At 46.9% G+C, this 20,161-nt stretch overlaps 1 protein-coding gene across 1 annotated transcript in view; it reads right to left on the bottom strand.

Annotated features, from left to right (window-relative positions):
- The window catches only part of cacna1g (calcium channel, voltage-dependent, T type, alpha 1G subunit), a 188,604-nt gene that overhangs the window by 55,904 nt on the left and 112,539 nt on the right, over positions 1–20,161 (bottom strand). Inside the window, 9 exon segments of the mRNA XM_034558363.1 lie at positions 60–239; positions 450–782; positions 1,273–1,454; positions 2,800–2,893; positions 8,633–8,698; positions 11,876–12,031; positions 13,625–13,742; positions 15,653–15,838; positions 16,232–16,383. Of these exon segments, the coding sequence (XP_034414254.1) occupies positions 60–239; positions 450–782; positions 1,273–1,454; positions 2,800–2,893; positions 8,633–8,698; positions 11,876–12,031; positions 13,625–13,742; positions 15,653–15,838; positions 16,232–16,383 (1,467 nt within the window).

Raw genomic sequence — 20,161 nt, forward strand, 5'->3', positions numbered from 1 at the left:
CGTCACTAACCACACACGACCTGTCCTGTACAAGAACAAGCAAACGTGCGCTGACTGACCAGGTTGGCCTCCTCCTCCGCATTTTCGTCTTCCGTGTTGTCCTCCAGAGAGACGTGAGTGGGGCCCGGGGATGACGGAGAGCCCTTCCCATTGCAGCCGCTGTGCTCTGGGGGCAGGAGGTGGCCCAGTGACGGGGGTCTGGAGCTGTGCATACTGGCTGAGCGGTACAGGTAGGGCACCTACACAGGGACAGGGAATGTAGTTACAAGGATGCTGAAGTCTCATTATCTTTGGTCTGAAAAACACCTCATCCTGGAAGAATGCCAATGAGCAGGACTTACGGCTTAAGGAGATTGTGATATCAAAATGAATTCTACCCCATTTGTGCTCCAAGTCAAATGTCATACACTGAACTCTAGAGATGAATCGGAGGTAGATGTAGCACCTACCTGCAGCAGAGCATCAGGGGGCAAATCCATGGAGCTCCGAGTCTCTACCGACTCCATCCTCCGGTGTCGGGTGCCTCTCTGCGACTGGGACATGGAGTCCGTCCTAATCAGCGAGGGGTCATCTTCCTCCATCAACCCACCGTCTTCTTCTTCCCTGCCTTCGTCCGAGCTGGAGCCGCCCTCCCCGGAGAGGAGAGACCGCCGCTCCCCGGACTGCCGCTTCTGGCGTTTGAGTGACGGGGCGCGACCCAGACTGTTCCAGCTGGACCGTCGGCTGGTCCAGCCGCTGCCAGTACTCCATGGGGCGTTGGGTGAGGAGCTCTGGGCGCTGGTCTGGAGCGGGAAGATGACCAGCAGGGCAAGAGAGAGGGACAGAGTGGTAATAAGCAGGACAGAGAAGAAAAGAATTACAAGCGGGGCAGCGTGTAAATGTGTCCAACATGTCTGAGAACTCTGGGGATGTTGATCTTTCAGGCCAATGAACCGAGCTGAATTGGGTTGACTCGGCTGGACGCGAGCTGAATTGAACAGAGATTCATGCTGAAAGGCAGATGGAGAGATCTGGGCTTATATTTCTCAGGTCTTTATCCTGATCATCAGTTTGTCAAATAAAGAGTGGCAGCGGCAACACTTAGTAGAGTGTCGGCCCGGTCCGTCCCATTAATCACCATCAATCATTATGACTTCCACACATCAGCAGGACACATACACTGGAAGACTCGGAGGAAAGCCGGGTGGCGGTGGGGGCTGGGGGTAATTCCTGGTCACCTTACATGTGTATTGATGTAAATGTTAATCCAGGATGAACAATGAATACACCAACCGGGGTTTTGTCGTAGCAGGCCGGGTCCATGGAGACGTTGCTGCCTCGACGGGACTCGTAGCCCAGAACGGGGTCCCCTCCAACGGGCAACTTGGGTACGGGCATGGGGGTGGCAGCCGTGTGGGTAATCAGAGGTGGAGTCAGGCTGGTCTTCAGGTCCACATGACCATTTACAGGCACTACTAGCAAAGGAATAAGGATGAAGAAAGTTACATTTAGTGGTTTAGGAGGGGGTAAGAGCCATGAGGATGCGGGCTAGAGAGGATTAAACCCATTCTCACTCCCAACTCGTCACATACCGTCAGTGCACACCGGAGTTTGATACCGACGCACAGAGGCACCTTTTAGTGTCTGTACGAGAAGCACAGTGCTTTTACTACAATGTAAACCCATCTGCAACTGTGTTAGACAGTCAGAGCAACTGACCTTTTGGTGAGGAGGTCGGGGTGGATGGAAACGTCAAACAAACACAGGAGACTGCTGTTTGTGTCCCGTGTGACACCAAGTCTAATTTGTGTTCCGCAACTTACATACTTAACTTGACGTCACGTAACAAGTGTTAACTATTTTACTCAAAAAGTACAAACCGCAAATTAGTTTGGTTGCCGAAACCTACAGTTACTATGTAAACCTAAAAAATAAGAAAAGTGTGTAATAAGCGGAAACTGACACGTCCAAGCCGAGAGCATCATAGTTTGTAGCTTGTGGCCCTTGACCAAGCGTCGGTATTTGAGGAGTGTGTGTTGATGAAGACCAGGGTTTAACGTTAAGAATAGAGAAGTTTATCGCTTTAAAGTTGGCGATGATGAGAAGAAAGCACCAGAGGTGGGAGATAGTTGGGACGGAACGGGAAAAAAAGTTCATTGAAAAAGCATTATGTAGGAGAATCAAAGTGCTAACTTGGGTAAAAAAAAACGCAGGAAGAGGCGGCGAACAAGGAGGAGTGCCACAGGGGCCCCCCCCCCCCCCCCCTCAGTAAAAATGAGGATGTCTCGTACTGTGATGCATGCGGTCTTCAAACCTTTCTACGAGGCCTAGGAGATGGATATTAGTCTCTTCCAGCTAGAGCACCTGAAGGGGCTGAAGGGGAGATGATACCGCACGTCTGGGAGCTGCAGTCCATTCGGACTGCGCGGACAGTAATTAGTAGAAATGGGTAACTGGCGTATGAGGAATTATGGATGAGGCTGCTTTTCTGGATTTGATGCCGTGCAGGCCGAGCGTGGTTGGAAAAGCAACAGGGGGGGGGGGGGGCTGAGAACAAGAGACCACAGAAGTGCACAGGGTATACTTCAGATGCCTTTGTATACTTACTGCTGTATCACGAGCCATTACATACATTTTATAAGAAAGACAAATCGGCGTGTAATCTAGAGATTAGGGAGGGAATGTGCCGGCAGTTAACTGCATGAACACAGATGGCACAAGTTTTGTCAATAGAGGCTTTGAAAAACCACCGAGGGTAGAGTACCGTCCTTTGAATTCCTCTCGTAGCATCGAGCGCCGGCGAACACGTGTATATTTCACCTGCAGAGGCCGATAAATCCTTCTTGCTGCCATTGACGTCCTCCATGCTTCGTGCACAGGAATCGATCTCCGAGCCCGATTTAGAGGCATCGCCCTTGACACACAAAAACACACAGACAAAGTCAGAAGAGAGCACCGGTGAAAAGCTCCGCTTCTGGGTGGAGTTCACAGAAAGAACGTGGGTTGAAGTTGCCTCTAACCACAGATCCCCGCTTGATCCCTGTTCGAATCTGCCCCCGGATCAGTGCCTAGAGGCAACCTCCCTCTTGGGGGCTTTAATAGCCAAAGGGCACAGAGAGACGGTGAAGAAAGATCAACTACGTCAAGTGTTGCCATGCAAAGGATGGTGAGAAGGTTCATAGAGAAACCACACTGAAGTTCAGCCGGTAAAAAATGCAACACAGCACTTTTCAGAGTGAAACCCGGCAGCTACCTTTCCTCCGTTTTACTCGCCGTGACCCGTAAGCGGCTACGAAATAGCTTCAGTGTGGTTGCTGAGATCTGCGATCCTCACACACATACAAACACACAACACGCACCAATGTTTTCTCCATTGTGTCTGTAGAGTCTCCCCACCCCCCTCACCCCCAACACTTTGGCCAGAACCTTTTTCCTTTTTTGGTTCTCTCTCGTCGGTCCAGACAGTGCTGCCAAAGGAGTGTTTTCTCACTATCTCATGTTAACATTTTGTCCGTCTCTTTTCAGGCTCTTAATTATTCTCCTCTTCCCTTTTTTCTTCACGCTGGCTTCCACTCGCAAACCTTGCTTGTCTTGGCTGCGCTGTGCCGGAGCCTGCAGACTGCATTAATGTGTGCGAGGGTGCCAGGTGGACGCTGGATGAATAGAATACCGACCGAGTGAGTCAGAACAGAAACTCTGTGGTAGAAAAGGGATGAAACTGGGTCCAGAAAAAGGCCTCAGGACCTCATCCCCATGCACCTCCTTTTAAACTAACAAATGACTTTCTCTATACTCCCAATGAGTGCCAGAGAAAGACACAGTGGGGGTGGCTATACTGTTGTATTTCTTTACAATCTGTGGCCATCTAGAGCTTTCTTTGAGCCTTTTCCTTCCAGTTTGTGCTGCCGTGCTCATCGCGTTCCTGCGTCTACTCACAACTTTGAATAACAAAGTATTGTCGTTATTATTATTACAACAGAATGTTCTGAATTAATCCAAAGAAGTGAGGAATTCAACACCGCTCCATTCATGACGGGAACATTCGAGTTCTAAATCAACATTAGAAATGTATCGTTTCCAGTGTTCCCAACATGTTTTTTTTCCTCTAACAAAGTATGTTGATTACATCCATATTTGTTTGTATTTAGCCTTTCAAATAAAATATTCACTGCGGTCATACAGCTGTTTGAAGGGAGTCAGGCACCTGTATCAACGGGGGGCGGGCGAGCAGCAATCTAACAGCGCCAGTCTTCTTTTTTTTTGTACAGCCACAAGTTTGTTTGTTTTTTGAGTAACTTTAAACCCTATAATGCATGACAGTATTGTTTTCATATGCTTGATTGGCTTGATATAATGGCTCTCTGGTTAGTTTTGTTTAGTTCTCTGGTCCTTGGCATATCCGTTTGCCATGTGTATCTTCTCTATATCTTGTTCGGCACTACATACGTACATTTAGAGCTATTGGAAAAACCACATTAAAATTTGTAATCTTAAAAATACTTTCGGTTGATTCTGATTGGGAGCAGTAGTGACACAATCACGGCTAACTTGACTTGAGCCATATTTATGTTTGACCATGAAGATTATTTCACAGGCTAAAGAGAAAAACAGCCCAAATTCACAACAATTTATCACCATAAAACCCCCGAAAGAAAACTGTTTTATTCACAGCGAGAGACCTTCGCCCACAGGACTTAACCTTAACTCATGTGATCGGAAAGGACAGCTGTGATTGGACAAACCCAGTGGAGCATCGGCCCTAAAGCATTGTGGGTGCGCTCTCTCTCTCTCTCTCTCTCTCTCTCTCTCTCTCTCTCTCTCTCTGGGAAAGAGAGGAGAGCAGTTGGTAGCAACAGAAGGTGAACAAAAGTCAAAATAAATTCTTATTTAGACAATATCTTCTTTTTTTTTTACAGCAATGGAGTTTTCTCCAGCTTGGCTGTGATGTAGTTTTCATCTGCCGGTGTTAGGTGAGAATAACTTTACTTATTCAATAGAAGTTAATGCAAGCGGATGATTTGCTTACACCTGCAGGACGAACACTGGAAGATAAACTGAGGCTATTGCTTCTCTTGGCTCGATATCTCGGCTACACTTGGTTCATGATTGCTTTCAGGAAAACACAAAGGCTGTGACTCTTAATGCTGCATGGTGAATAAATACAAAAAGTAACCATTTATTAACTACTAATCTATGTGCAGCAGTAGTACACATTGATGCTGCACAGAAATGGGGGGGGGGGGGGATTAATCCAGACTGAATTTCCTTTTTCTTTCCCCCGGTTGCTGTTTCCTCCCTAACATTCTCTGTCTTCTCTATCTTGTCTGTCTGCATCATCTTCTCAGCGCTTTTCTTTTATCTCTTTTTTCACCCGTTCCCTCTCTAGTACGTTACGTACCAACTTCTCCACAGGAAGCCAATAATCCTTATCCCAGTTGTCAGAAAATAAACCCTTTATAGCAAAAAGATACAGCCAGAGTGAGAAAAAAAATTAAAATAACGTACATTAAGTTTTCTCATTTTCCAGATTAGGTCATCTCTGGAATTAAATAAGGACGGTAGAAGGAGCGATCTTCAGAGGAGAGCTTTGCACTTCTTGGTTTTGAATACTCATCTCGGGGACGGAGGAGATGTTAAACCGATAATATTTCTGAGGGTGCAATTTTCAGCGTGAGGAAGGAAAGCGTTGGAGGTTTTTTTCACGGGTGAAAGCGAAGGTGGAGATGATAGCTGCGGAGCAGGACTCGAGGGAAATCCTTGTCCCGAAATAGCCCGGTAGTTTGGATAGCTTGTTTACACTCCGACACCCCAATTTGGGCACGGTGGCGGCGGCAGGAGATAGGCCAGACCAGGCCTGCTGCTGATAGCCAGACAATAATAGACACCGGCAGCAAACAGGCGGACCTCAATTACATCGCTTCAAAGAGGGTGTGAATGGGGGACGGCGGGTGGATGTTGATATGGGCTAATTGTGTGTGTTTGTGTGTGTCTGTCTGTGTGTGTCCACCAAAATTGCATCCTACCACTGCTGTATTTGAGACACATCGGTCCAGAATTGGATCAGATACCTGTGCGGTCGTAGCTGTCTATAAATTAACACCACCAGTGGCCACCTCAACAGCGCACGTATGGAGGTCTAGGAGCGCCGATATTCAAATTAAATAATTTAATCAACATCTCTCGTTTCCCCGCTTTCAAAATAGGCGACGATGGCCACAATTGAAATTAACATTAAATCTCGCCTGTAATGTAAAACGGAACGGCCACAATTATCATTTTGCAAAGTATAATAAACGCCACAAACTAGACTTTTAAGTATGATTTTTTTAATCATGTCCTTAATTTGGCTAATCTTTCAATGAAAATGGAAGTGAGTCTGCAGCCACGCCGGCGGGTCCACGAGGCTTTGATCTCATGCTAACATGCTCAAGATGGAACAGTCAGCCGTTCATCAAGTGTGCAGTTTACCGTATTCACCATTCATCACGTTGTGTGCTCTTTTTTTTTTTTTTTGCGTAGAGCAGAGGCAGATGGCCTCATCACTCAGTTATTACAAATCTTCCTGAGGGGGACATGAATGTGTGTGTGTGTGTGTGTGTGTGTGACTACTTTCCATCCAATAGAAAAGTCCATTGGACTTCATAAGAAACTGTATGTTTGAAACTGGACCACCAATACTAGTACAATCCTTCCTCCACTCCACAACTTAAAAAAAGCATAGTTACTGCCAAAATCCAAAATCAAAATGATGATGGAATCAAACTTCAAAAATAAAAAGAGAAATTAAATACAAGTTACTTTAAAAAAATTTGATTAAGCTATTTTATTTTAATAATGGCAGCCCTGGACATCTCCAGGCGGCTGGTACCGACAGTGAATGCGAAGGGAAGAAGGTTTTAAAAGGCAATGTAGGTTAAATCAAACGATAAATACAAAGTATAACCAGCAGACTCCACTCAAATCCCCATCACGAGCACGGCCTCTAGTGGGCCGCTGCGTTTGAACTATTTGGAACCATTTGTCCATTTGAAAGCTCGTGGATCAACTCTGGATAGCGTACAATCAGAGGGCACGAGGAAGAGACGTTACAGACATCTGTTTTTTAAAAGGCCACCACTTCCCAGAGTGTTCTGGCCTCACCTTAAGAGCCTGAGTCATGCAAACAGAGTTGATCCCCCCCCCCCTTTATTAGTTCTCATCCGGATGGATTTATTTGGCTGTGCCGGTGCCTCCCCAAAAAGAATTAAATTAAAAAAACAGCACTCAAACCCCTTTTGCTTCATCTCTATTCTCCAGCCAGATAAAATAAAGACTGAGAGAGGGAGTTTTTCTTTGCAGCACTGGAATAGCGCTCTTACCCCGAGGCTAGAATAAAACAAAGTGGAGGGAGGTGAGCGTTCAATCTGAGCTTTTGACGCGGAGTCTGCTTTGAAAAAGAAATACAGAAACATGAAGAGAAGGACACACAGTCACTCACTGGCCCGGTTAGGTTCAGCAGAAAGGGCGTCATGCAGGAGGCAGGCGAGAGGACTTCCAGATGATGCGACACATTCTCCGGCAGCCATGTTGGAGGTCCTCTGATTTTGGCAAACATGACTCTGCAGCTCTGATGTGGTCACTCGACTTTCAAAAAACACCCGCCATGCATTTCCATTGAAGCCCTGTTGGTGTTGAGCCACGCCGGGTCACGAGAGGCTTTAAGATTTTAATTGTCCCATCAGAGAAGATGCTTTCTGTCATTATGTAGACGCGTCGGGTTATGGACAGTTTTAAGTTTTAATCATTTGAACATTACTATTACCCAGAAGCCCCAACGGTTGTCGAAACTGGGAACAGAGCGGCAACATCTGTTCAAAGTTGACCCGGACCATGTGTTGGGCAAGTTACTCAGAAAGTGTAAAGCTATTTAAATACATGAGGCCATGAGATCATATTTCTTTAACTATTACATGGCTATCATATTACTCCTTACTGCCCAACACTGACGCAGTGGATTGATTCAAACTGATTATTATATTATCAGGTTTCTACAAGGAGTAATATTTAGCTTCTGATTGCTTTGCTTTAAGCTCTGTGATAGAATATTCCCCATAATGCTCAATTCACCGTACAAAGGCATGCACATTTGTCTTTTTTCTTTATCAAAGAACCAGATATCTTCCAACACAGTTACTCATCTTTTGGAAGCCAGCTGACATCGTCTAAGCTGAAACACTAACTGTACCTTCACTTCCAACACTCTATTGAATTGGCTTGGCAGCAAAACATTCAGCAGTGTAAAATCTCAAAACCTCTGTGACTATAATTGAAACTATTTGCATGGCGCAATATCAATCACGGCAAATTAGAAAATACAGCAGTTCTTTTTTGTTGTTTCTTGTTTGCTAATTTGGGTGGACCAGCAACAAGCATGAGTTGGAGTTGTGTTTGATAAATGGTCTAGTTTTGTTAATCAGCCAATGGGCGAAGCCCGCACAGGGCCTCGACACTCTTTTGAGTTATTCCGCTACTATTGCACACTCGACTATTAATGGTGGGTGTACGGCCTCCAGCTGTGGCTCCTGAGAGATCTGACACATGACAAGGGAAGGGCGAGGAGAACGGGTGGAGGGGGGGGGGGGGGGGGGGGCAGAGCTGCAGTGCTTTTACATACCCCGGAGTCTACGGGCAGCTGGATAAGGCTCAGCTGGACATGCACGTCCTCCCGCTTGGACACTTCCTATAGTGGAAGTGATCATTTGCAGCCGGACGGGAGAGGGAGGCGCACGGAGGAAAAGAGGCACAGAGGTGAGAGAGGCGGAACCACAGCAGTAGACAAGAGCAGAAGGAGAGAGTTAAAGGGACATTCAGCCTGTTGTGACCACTCGGACTTCACCGTGCAGCAACCTTCAGGACCCGAGTCCTGAATCACAGTCGTATTTCAGCGACTCGACTACAGGTCGAAAGCAGGAAGGAGTCAAGACAGCCCAAGTCCAGAGGTGAAGAGCGCGGCCATGTTTTCACCTCCGTTCCGGACGCAATACGCTCCCGGATGCATTCCTGTGCGGCTGAGCCGACGCGTTCACATGTGTGTGTGTGTGTGTGTGTGTGAAATGTATTGTTTACTGTCAGGGTGAGAGGTGCAATTTAAAAAAAAAAGAATATAAAGAATAAAAGATGTGAAGAGCAGCTTTTGTCTCTTGGATGTCAAATAGGTCTCCGTAAAGAAACACTGCACTCTGTGCGGCGGATATTGGATTCTGTCACACACACACACACACACACACACACACACACACACACACACACACACGGTCACAACACGAACAGAGAGACGTAGACAACAGGGAGTATGGAGGCGATGAAGATGATGGAGGAAGGAGTTAAATTGAAAAAAATAACAGCAGGCAAAAGAGGATTTATAACAAAACCAAACCATGATTTCCCCTCTGCCTTTACGTCCAAAGCAATATGGGCATATTGGAAGTGATACATGCCGGTGTGTCTTGGCCGCACATCTCTCCTGGCTTGGTTCACGCCATTCAAACAGCCCGTTACCCTAGCAACCCTGACGCAGGGAAAGTTTGGCTGACTAAAAATAAACGGAGTGTTTGCAAAAAAAAAAAAGGAAGAAAAAGGGAAGAAGAATAGAGAAAAAAAAAAGGAAGTTAAGTTGAAAAAGGAGATGGAGAATTGAACCGACATCTCTGTGATGAAACAGAAGAAAGGGGGGGGGGGCAACAATATACCTTAGGGGGTTTCTACATTTGCTTTAATTTGTATGAGAGTCTGTATGTGTATGCGTTTGAAGATTTCACAGGCAGGTAGGCGTGGGGAGGATTCTTAAAAATAAAACAAGAAAGCAGCTGCAGTTGGAAACGAAACAATATGATAGACAGATGAGGACCGCAAAAGTAATTTTTCATGGCTGGAAAGCCAAAAAAACAACGAGCTGAAAGACGCAAAAAGAAACACTTTTGACTTGTTTGCCACTAATGTCGTCCTGTAACCACAGCGCTGCGTATGTTACCCAGTGTTTAAAACATGGCTCGAATCAGGACTCTGTGGAATGTGGGGAATAATGCGCTAAGCGGCAGCTAACAATGTAAGAGTTATATACGACAGAGGCAAAGTCCCGCCCCTTCCCAGTTGACCACATCGGGCCTTTATTTTGGAGAGAAAATCTATGGTAGTCAACGGCGAGAGACAAATGTGTTATTGACCCCGTTGGAACTGTGCCAATTTGTTTGCCGTCAACCCGAAAGTTGCGCAAATGACTTCATTCTTTATTTGGCGCTGCGAGGCCTGTGTGTTTCGTACTGGGATGGACTCAAACGAGCAAAGTCCTTTTGCATAGCTGCAGCTTGTAAAGCGAGTTTAACTTAATTTTATAATTTTTTTTCACACAGTGAAATGTGCCACGGTAAGGACCATGTTGGAGCTGGTGGTACACCGGGCGAGACGAGAGTTCACCGAGCGGTTTCACACTAAACCAAATGATACTTCGACAAGCTGCAACTTTCTTGACTTTCTTGTCTGTTTGAGGTTGCTATAAAAAAACGACATTTTTCTTTTTGCTAATTACAATTTTAACCAAATGAGAACACAAGTCACAAACCAAGCAAGGCCTAATTTCGATGTCAGTTGGACTTTAAAAAGTAATCAGAAACGCATTAATTCCAGTCTTGGCCTGCGTGTAAAGCCTTCATCTTAAGCGGCTTTGGTCATTGTCTCCCACCTCTCATATCGTTCCATTCACCATTGCAATGCACTTGATATTTGTACAGCAGATGAGCACAATAGGAGGAGAAGCCCATTCAAATTAATCCATATTTGATGAGGCTGTCAAGCTCTCGCCCCGCCACCCATCGTCTATTCTCTCTCCGCTTCGCCCAAGAGCCAACATGCTCTGGAGATCAAAGCAGAGGTGCCGACACCCCATAAAGAAAGAAAGAGAGGGGCAGACAAGTAGACAGCAAGAGATAGGCTGAACACACGTGTGATTTACAGCTGAAAAGCAAAGAGAGTTCGCTCAATGAGTTTTTCAGCTTCTTCGTTCAGGGAAACATTTTCTTCTCTCAAGCTGCCGTCTGTGAACTATATCAGTTCCTTACCCTTTCCTGTCTACGAGAAGAATCCAAAACACAGTGAGGTGGTGGAGAACAGATCCCTTTTCGCTGTGTGACACAAGAAGAGTTGTACTGAAGGTGGGTGGGGGAGATCAAGAGGAGCCTGAAAAGGAGTCATCCGAGCATGAGACTGATGAAACGAGGGATGTGGGATGATGCGCCGTCTACTCTCGCCGACATAGTTTTCTCATGACGGGCTTTATGGCATGACTTGTATTGGCAAATAAGCAGCGACAATAATGAGCACGACTGCTGAGATAGCAGGGGAAAGAGTGGGAGGAGAAGAGGCTGACAGCGAGGTGAAGGTGAAGATGAAGATGAGAAGGGGGAGGGGGGGGGGGGGGAGGAGGGGGGTGATGGGTGGAATGAAACACTGCAACATGTGTGTTCTCGCGTCCTCCCGTAGCCCGCCGCAGAGAGCGCAAGAAAGGGTACAGGTTAATGCCGACAGTACATGAGTTGGTTGTGTGTGTGTGTGTGTGTGTGTGTGTGTGGGCGCGAACATCCACCCATTAGTGTCATGTCTGCCTGCATTAAGAAATATGCAATGCATTGAGTAGTTTCGCCTCAAAACAGGGGTGGAATGATGATGAGAATACTTTCCATGGCCTCTTTCACCTCTCGACAGAAATACGTTGCGTTAAAGCAAGCCGGGTTTACGGTGCACGATTCAACAAGTTGACCTGCGTTTTTTAAAAAGGAGACAACTCATGTCGTGACCCCGGTGGCAGATGCCTCGGCCGATGCTTTCAGATCAAGACAGAACGGCCAGACCAGCAACACTGTACCTCGGTCTGGAAACCCTCCACCAAGATGGCCACCAGCAAGTTGAAGAGGACATAGTTGCCAAAGGTCATGAGCGCGATGAAGTAAAGGGCGGCCACGGGAGTGGTGGAGGCCATGCCGTTGTATAGCACCTTATTCCAGTCCTCCTGGGTCAGGATCTGGAGATGGAGGAGAGTACAAGTATTATTGGGGAAAAAGCACAGCAATTGTTCTTGTAGTTTAATGATATCGGTTTGATGAATATGCCGCTTGCTTAGCCTCGTCCCCCCTTAGAGACTGTTTCTACGCTTACTATGCAGAATTTGAGATTCTCTTGCCTCTTTTATTGTGGCTGTTTTGCATCTCTTTGTAGTCTATACTCATCTCTTTCTGTGGTTTTGTGTCTCTTTTTGGTCATGTGCGTTTCTTTGTGATCATTTGTGTCAATTTGTGTGTTTTGTTTGTCTCTTTTTTTCTAAGTCTCTTTGATGTAATCTTCTTTGTCGAAATGTTGTGTCACTTTGTCTCGTATGGGCATTTTGTGTCTCTTTGTAGTTGCTTTGATTCATTATGTCGTCTGTTTGTGGTCCCCTTGTCTCATTAGGTCATGTGTGTCTCTTTGTAGCTGTTCTGTGTCTCTTTGTGGTTGTTTTCTGCCCTTTAGCTGAAGCTAGCTAGCTAAGCTAACGACACAATGGGTGAAATACAGTGGATATGCAAGTTAGATACAGGCTTTATCAAAACGTATCGTCACTAAACTAATGTAGTTTGTTCTCTTAGATTACTCCCGTAGTAGTAAGCTAGTAAGGAAGTAAGCTAGTTAGCCGGACATGCTAACCTTTACGGTTTACGTTGGAGCACACTCTGTCATGTGTTCCTTCCACGTCTGCTCTTGTGTTTTCCGGTTTTAGACAAAGCTCAAATCTTATAATGCAGACGTACTGCCGTCGCTGTTCCTGCACAACAAACACATCCCGAAGTGCCTCGTTCGAGTCGCTCAGCGAGGACCCGACAACAAGCAGTTCCAGTGGAGCGGTTTGCCGAGCGGCCCGTCCTGTGATGCTTCAGTGGTCGTGTGGTGTCGGCCATCTGACTATTTCTATGTCAAGAACATAAACGCATTCTGTGCGACAGACTGCTGAGATGTTCACGATAATGTAGACTGGATCAGTGCAGCTACGTTAAACCCTCCATCATGAGAACGCGCTTGACAGTACAATCTTCTGTGCAGCGGGACATGCTGACACTGTACATCATCTCCGCTCAGATCTTTCACTGAATTATATATCGGTGCTATATTAAGGGTGATAAATACTATACGGTAGGATAGATGGATAATGGATGAATGGTCAGACCTGAGAGAAGGCCTTATCATTAATCCGAGGTTACAACAGGCAAGCGGCAAGTCTACTTAACCTATGGGATATTTGGAAATGGGAATTATATGGTGGAGGAAAATGAAGGGGCTAGATAAAGGCCAGACAGGGAGCGAGAGTGAAGAGGAATATTTGATTAGATATATTATATTTATTCAGGAGGAAATTGTCTTTTCAGCCTTTCGAACGGGGACAGCGCCGACGCCGCATGGAAGCTGTTGGTGGCTTGAGGGCACTTCAGCAGGTACAGTTTGATCACACAGATGGGGGGATGAAGTCGCATCGCTTCAGGTCACGCTGCTAAATCGCCACCTCACTGGGTCGGCCGTAACGCAGTGAAAACATGAGCGTTTCACCCGAGTAAAGGAAGGGAGGAAAAAGGGATTACATGCTCACCTGGAAGACGGTCACTATGGCCCAAAGGAGGGAGTCAAAGTTCTTCCTGTCCGGCTGAGTGTCTCCACTCTGCCCCTCGCATCCAAACTTGCAACCAAACAGATGCATCCCCAGGATACTGACGCAGGAGGAGGGAGGGCCAAAGGAGAAAACCAACAGGAAACAGAAGGGTAAATGTTTACTTCAGGCAAACCCCTCAGATGCAGTGCAAATAAACATAAATAAACATTCCGGAAGGACTTAGTTGGACTCCACCATACTGTTAATACCCGTTGCTTGCATGGCAGCTCAGTCACAAAAAGAAACGGAAGAATTCATTAGTTAGTTTTATTGCCCGCAAAAAGTAGCGACGGCGACAATAAACACCATACACGGTCAGTCAGGTATTGGTTCATAAACAGTTAGCCCATAATGCATTGTGGTAGTAATGCAAGGAAAGGGAGAGGGAGTGCAGTGGGTTTTGACCCAAGTTCAGCACCATGGAGAGCGTCACGAAACCATGCCAGTGACACCTTACTACACCCATTCAAACTAACAGAGATCAACGGCATCAGAAACAAAACAAACTATTTCCACCCAACTGAGAGGTGTTTATGCTACTTTGGAAATTAAAAGCGACAGTTCGACGATATTTGCCTCCTTTCCGAGGGTGAGATGGGGACGAGTACGGAAGAATCGAGCTCGGAGTTGATCAGCACATCTGAGCACGACGACTGGAAACGAGGTGGGAACGGCTTGCCCCGACTCCGTCCAGAGGTAACGCTCGAAACTCGTCACATCTCATGTGTTTTAATCTTTTGCAGTGGCAAAAAAAAAGTCCAGCGCTACATACAGCAACACGGCTAATCCTCCGTGGGTTTCTAATTATGAAACCAGCAGTCTTTTTTCTTCAGAAACACAGACACTGAAACTAACCTGTGGCCGAGGGATCAATGAGCAGGCCTCTGCGGTGTCAACCTGGCCACTCTTCACTCAAATCAAAGGCTGTTTATAGGTATGCATATCGAAGGCTCTTGGCACTCTGCGTGGCCTCGTCTACGTGCGGTCGGGTACACAAACATCCCGACGAGCTGCAGAAATGAAGCAGCGTGTGCTCAAGACACACCGAACACGCAGAGGACGCTGTTCGCTCCGTCAGCACCGTTGCACAGCCGCCGGAAACTCAGCAAATATTCAAGTCAAATATTTATGTTTATTTGTTAGTTTATGTGTTAGTTAATATGTTAATTACGCAACCCTGTAAGAACCTGTACCAGCGTTAGCTTTGAGTTCATTTACATCTGTATTCCCTGGGCAGGAAACATAGAACATCTCTCTTATTAAAATTGATATTGGAGTATAAAGAAATGCAATCATGTGACATATTATTAAATATTCACGATATACAACAACGATGAGATCTGGGACCCACTCTTTGGGTGATGCTTTAAAACAGAGTCTGGTGACAGTGTCAGTGGATTTGTTTTTGGTCACGGTCAATCAAATCTGATCAAACCCCACCCACAACGTCCGTATGAATTCAATTTGATCTGGTTTATCTGTTTCTTTGATGACGCCTATTCCTCATACATAATAAATGTGACGCAGGAGTACTTTAGATTTGAAGCGTAGCGTCGTGATGTTTTCTGTGTGTGAGCGTCCACACATTCTGTTGAGCTCAGCCAAAGGCCTAAGAAGGCAGGAGGAAGGGTTGCTGATGAAGGGAATCACTTAAGTCCCCCCCCCCCCTCTCCCATCGACTGGTCCCCCCCCACAGGTCTGTACTGATCACGGCTCCTCTCTGCTCCTTGCTTCCCATGTCGACACCACCATGTGCTGAGCTACCCATTTATTTTCATTCCACACCACTGTGCTCCAAATGAGTTTAATGGCCACCGATCGAACTCCCTTCAACTGGTTGTCGATGGCGACAGTTCACCCATCTTGTTCATACTATTGTGAGATCGACACACGTGTCATTTTTCGCAGGGGGGGAAGGGGGGAGTCCGACGGGGGACGCGAGGCCGCCCACTCCCCCATTTTGCCTACCTGAATATGAAAATGAAGAGCATGAGCAGCATGCAGAAGGTGGCCACGTTGTCCATGGTCTTCATCAGCACCACCAGCTGCCTCTGCAGGGCCGGCATGAAGCGGACCAGCTTCAGCACCCGCATCAGCCGGAAGGTCCTCAGCACCGACAGACCGCCGTGCTGCTGACCCACGATCTCCCACACACTGTCCAAAGAGAAGAGAGAGACACACACACACACACACACACACGCACACGTGTTCAACTCTATAATCAGATTGCATCTGCATTCATATGCAGAATAGCCGATGGGTTTTTGAGATTGCCTTCATTTTAGGTCAGCCAAAAGTCCTGACCCTTAATCCCGGATCTCCTCCCAGTTCAGGTGTCATGAAGAACCACTGTTTATACTGCATCCAGTTCCCCTATTTCTAAACATGTATTTGGGTAAATTCTGTTGGACTGAGAGCTAACATGACTGTATATTGTGTTTTTCTTGTATAACAATGGCTATGTTGGGGCCCTTATAGTTTATGTGTTGCCAGTGGCATTAATCTTTAAATAAACAGAAAGAGAGAGTCGGGAGCTCCGCGGCTCACCTGATGACCACGATGATGCCATCGAAGATGTTGTAGGGGTTCTTGATGTAGCCGAAGGGCCCGTAAACCAAAACCTTCAGCAGCATCTCCAGAGCGAACAGGCTGGTGAACACGATGTTGCTGATCTCCAGCGCGTTGGTCAACTCCTCGGGCTGGAGACGCAGAGACGGACACACAGAAGAGAGGAGGCACTTTTCAGGTGATTTCAGCTTGACTGACAGCACTTTGAACTCCTTCTGGGAGCGCATGTCTAATGAAAGGCGTTCATCTGAACACCACGACAACAAATAAGCCAATGGCTTCATACCATTCAAATATGACAAATCTGTCCTTTCACACTCATATACAATGCGCACACTCAACCTTTATCTCGCACCGGGACACACACACACACACACACACACACACACACACACACCGATCACAATGCCGCTGCTGAATGTGCCCGCACAAAGCTCATCAGAGAATTGGGCTGCCACTCACATCTAGATCAAACAACCAGCAGGAAAAAAACCCGGAAAAAACGGCGACAAGAGAAAAGCCCGAAAAAGATAAAAGGTGCGGCACATCCGAATATGACACGTTATGTAAATCGGGCATCTAATTATCGGGGAGGAGAAAAGGAGCCGATGGGGATGCTGTTGTGTGACACCAGTGGACAAGCCTCGCAAGGCCTTTCATCTCCATGTAATAAACTGTGTGTGTGTGTGTGTGTGTGTGTGTGTGTGTGTGTGTGAATAGAGGCGTCGTCGTCCCAGCAGAGCCATCATCCCCAGGATGCACCGGGAGGTAATGTAATGTAAACACAATGTGTGTCATTAGGCCTGTCCTGGTGGGCTGCCGCTAATCGGGACACACCGTGACGGTTTAAGCAGCGATTAGTCAACACAGAGCGTCGGGATGCACGAGCAGAAAGGAACACGGGGATTAACATTAAACCAATCAGGGCTGTGAAAGCGAGCTTTACAGCTACAACACACTAAATGAATCGCAAAATGGCCGCCACTCGCAGAACTTTTCAAAAAACACTGTGACCCTACTAGGTCCCTCACCACTGGGAATGTGTGCTCGGCGTAAGCAGTCAAAAGCAACAACTGTCGACGGAGAACTTCAATGGGAGCGTCCCGACAGCCAAGTCAACCCTCACAAGTCCTTGCTTAGTATTAAGTCATTGCTCCCCGAAGACTCCAACGCAACGGTGGGCCCACGAGGCAAAAATACAAAGTCCGAGATGTAACATTGCACCATAATTGAGAGCCTGAAGCTTCAAACTTCGCTGGCTGATGACAAATCACCGGCACTCTGAACAAGTCCTCAGACACCGAATGACCAAACGGGTTGCAACTGCCTTCCGAAATGACCCGCGCGACCTTTACGAAAAGGATTCACACGAGCTCTGAGCTCCGTGTTTCAGGTTTAAATTTGGGTGACTAAAAGTACCGTTGTACAGATTATGGCTATATAACCAGCAATGACTGTTGGGGGGGGGGGGGGGGGGGGGGGTCGTCATGTTAGCGTTAAGGATATTCTAGTCATCCTTGTGCTAAAAACTTCTCCGATAGGTTCTAACTCGTTATCCTGACTGTTGACTGAGAGGACAGACATTGAACAACGATGGGAAATAATCGTGGAATCAGATCCGTGGAGCTGCTTTGACACGAGCGACGAGTATTTCATCACGATGCTCGTGAGGCTGCTGGAACATGCAACACATGGGCAACGTCGGAAGGAGCGGAGTAGACGAACGGAGAAGACATCTGTCCCCTCCCACCTCCTCGTTAGAGAAAAGGAATTAAAGAAGAAGAGCCGCTTTGCCCCTGAAAGACCAGCTCCGGGTCTCCGTTTCATCTTCTTTGTCATCGCCCGTGTCGCTCATGTGTGTCTCTGCTTCACAGACACACAGATCTGTTCCTTTGATCCCCGATGCTTTTTTTTTTTTTACCGGCCATTCATTTGTGCGCTTCACGTGAACGCGTAGCGGTCGGCAAATCCTTCATGAACGCACACACGCAACACGCACGCTTACACAACTGCAACACACACGCTTACACACACGCAACACACACTCTTAAACACACGCAACACACACGCTTACACACACTTACACACTTACACACGCTTACACACACGCACCACACTCTTACACACATGCTTACACACACACTTACACACGCTTACACACACGCACCACACCCTCTTACACACATGCTTACACACACACTTACACACGCTTACACACACGCTTACACACACGCAACACACACTCTTAAACACACGCAACACACACGCTTACACACACTTACACACTTACACACGCTTACACACACGCACCACACCCTCTTACACACATGCTTACACACACACTTACACACGCTTACACACACGCTTACACACACTCTTAAACACATGCAACACACACGCTTACACACACTCTTACACACACGCAACACACACGCAACACACACTCTTAAACACACGCAACACACACGCACCACACCCTCTTACACACATGCTTACACACACACTTACACACACTTACACACACGCAACACACACGCAACACACACGCTTACACACACGCAACACACACGCAACACACACGCAACACACACGCTTACACACACGCTTACACAACTGCAACACACACGCTTACACACACACATACACACGCTTATACACACGCAACACACACTCTTAAACACACTTACACACACACTTACACACACTTACACACACACTTACACACGCTTACACACACGCAACACACACGCTTACACACGCTTACACACACGTTTACACACACGCAACACACACGCAACACAAACGCTTACACACACACGTACACACGCTTACACACATGCTTACACACAGACGGGCGTGCAGATTAAGGCATGTATGTCTCCCACTTGGGATGTTTGTGTGTGTGTTTCTTTAAAATGTATTCCGATGAATGCCCTCACACCAAAAGGCCACGCCGCGAGCTCCACTCCACACACTCCTCACCATGTATGTCACAGCCACGCCCCCACACAGCTTTATAGAATAGAAGGCCATTGATAAGCCAGAACCAGAAGTACAGTTTTTATGAGGTGATACTTGGACTGTAGACACCTGGCCTTGAGAGTCCAGGTCATTACCCCCACAGCTTTCTGCTCTGCTATTGTTCCAGCTCGTGTATTAGACATTCCTCAGGCATCAATGTGAGATTACAGCGAGGGAACGGGGCCGTAAAAGAAGGCCCTTTTTTTTTTGCATTTAGGAACCCCCATAAAAAAAAGCCGTTGGCTTATCAAACAAGCGGAATGACCAAAATTGGCAAACTGCAGCCACTGAGGAGAGAGAGAGAGAGAGAGAGAGAGAGAGAGAGAGAGAGACGCCCTTTGCCCGCCACTGCCTGTGTCCGGGGTAATGAGGCGTTGGCAGCACTAGGAGGTAACGTGTGTTAGACAAGGAAGAGTGTAATCTGGTTAGCGCTATGCAACGTCACCTAATCTGATGTGATCTCATCTAAACGGGATGCTGCGCTCTGCTACGCCCCGGACTGGAGACGATCTGTGTGTGTGTGTGAGAGTGTGTTTGCTTAATCAAGTGGTTCACCAAAGGCGTGCCACAGAAGAGGGCATTTCAAGCATGAAAATGGTGAATTAGACACTCACAATTACGGGCGCTTGCTTGTGATTGGAGCACTGCGGCGATGTCGTCTCAGGGGCTGAATGATCTGAGAGTCTGCACCAACTCTACACAGAGATATCGCTAATTATAATAATACGGAATGTGTCCGGTTTTCCACGAGGGTCAACTTTAGGGCCCCTGCTGTTTTAGCGCCATGCATTCTCTCTTTAATGGAGCTGTAGTTCACATTCTGGATATTAATATAGCAGTTGTCTATGTAAAGGTGCAGTGGAGAGGAGAGTGTGTGTGTGTGTGTGT

This window comes from Cyclopterus lumpus, chromosome 19, assembly GCF_009769545.1.
Source record: "Cyclopterus lumpus isolate fCycLum1 chromosome 19, fCycLum1.pri, whole genome shotgun sequence".
Lineage (NCBI taxonomy): Eukaryota > Metazoa > Chordata > Actinopteri > Perciformes > Cyclopteridae > Cyclopterus > Cyclopterus lumpus.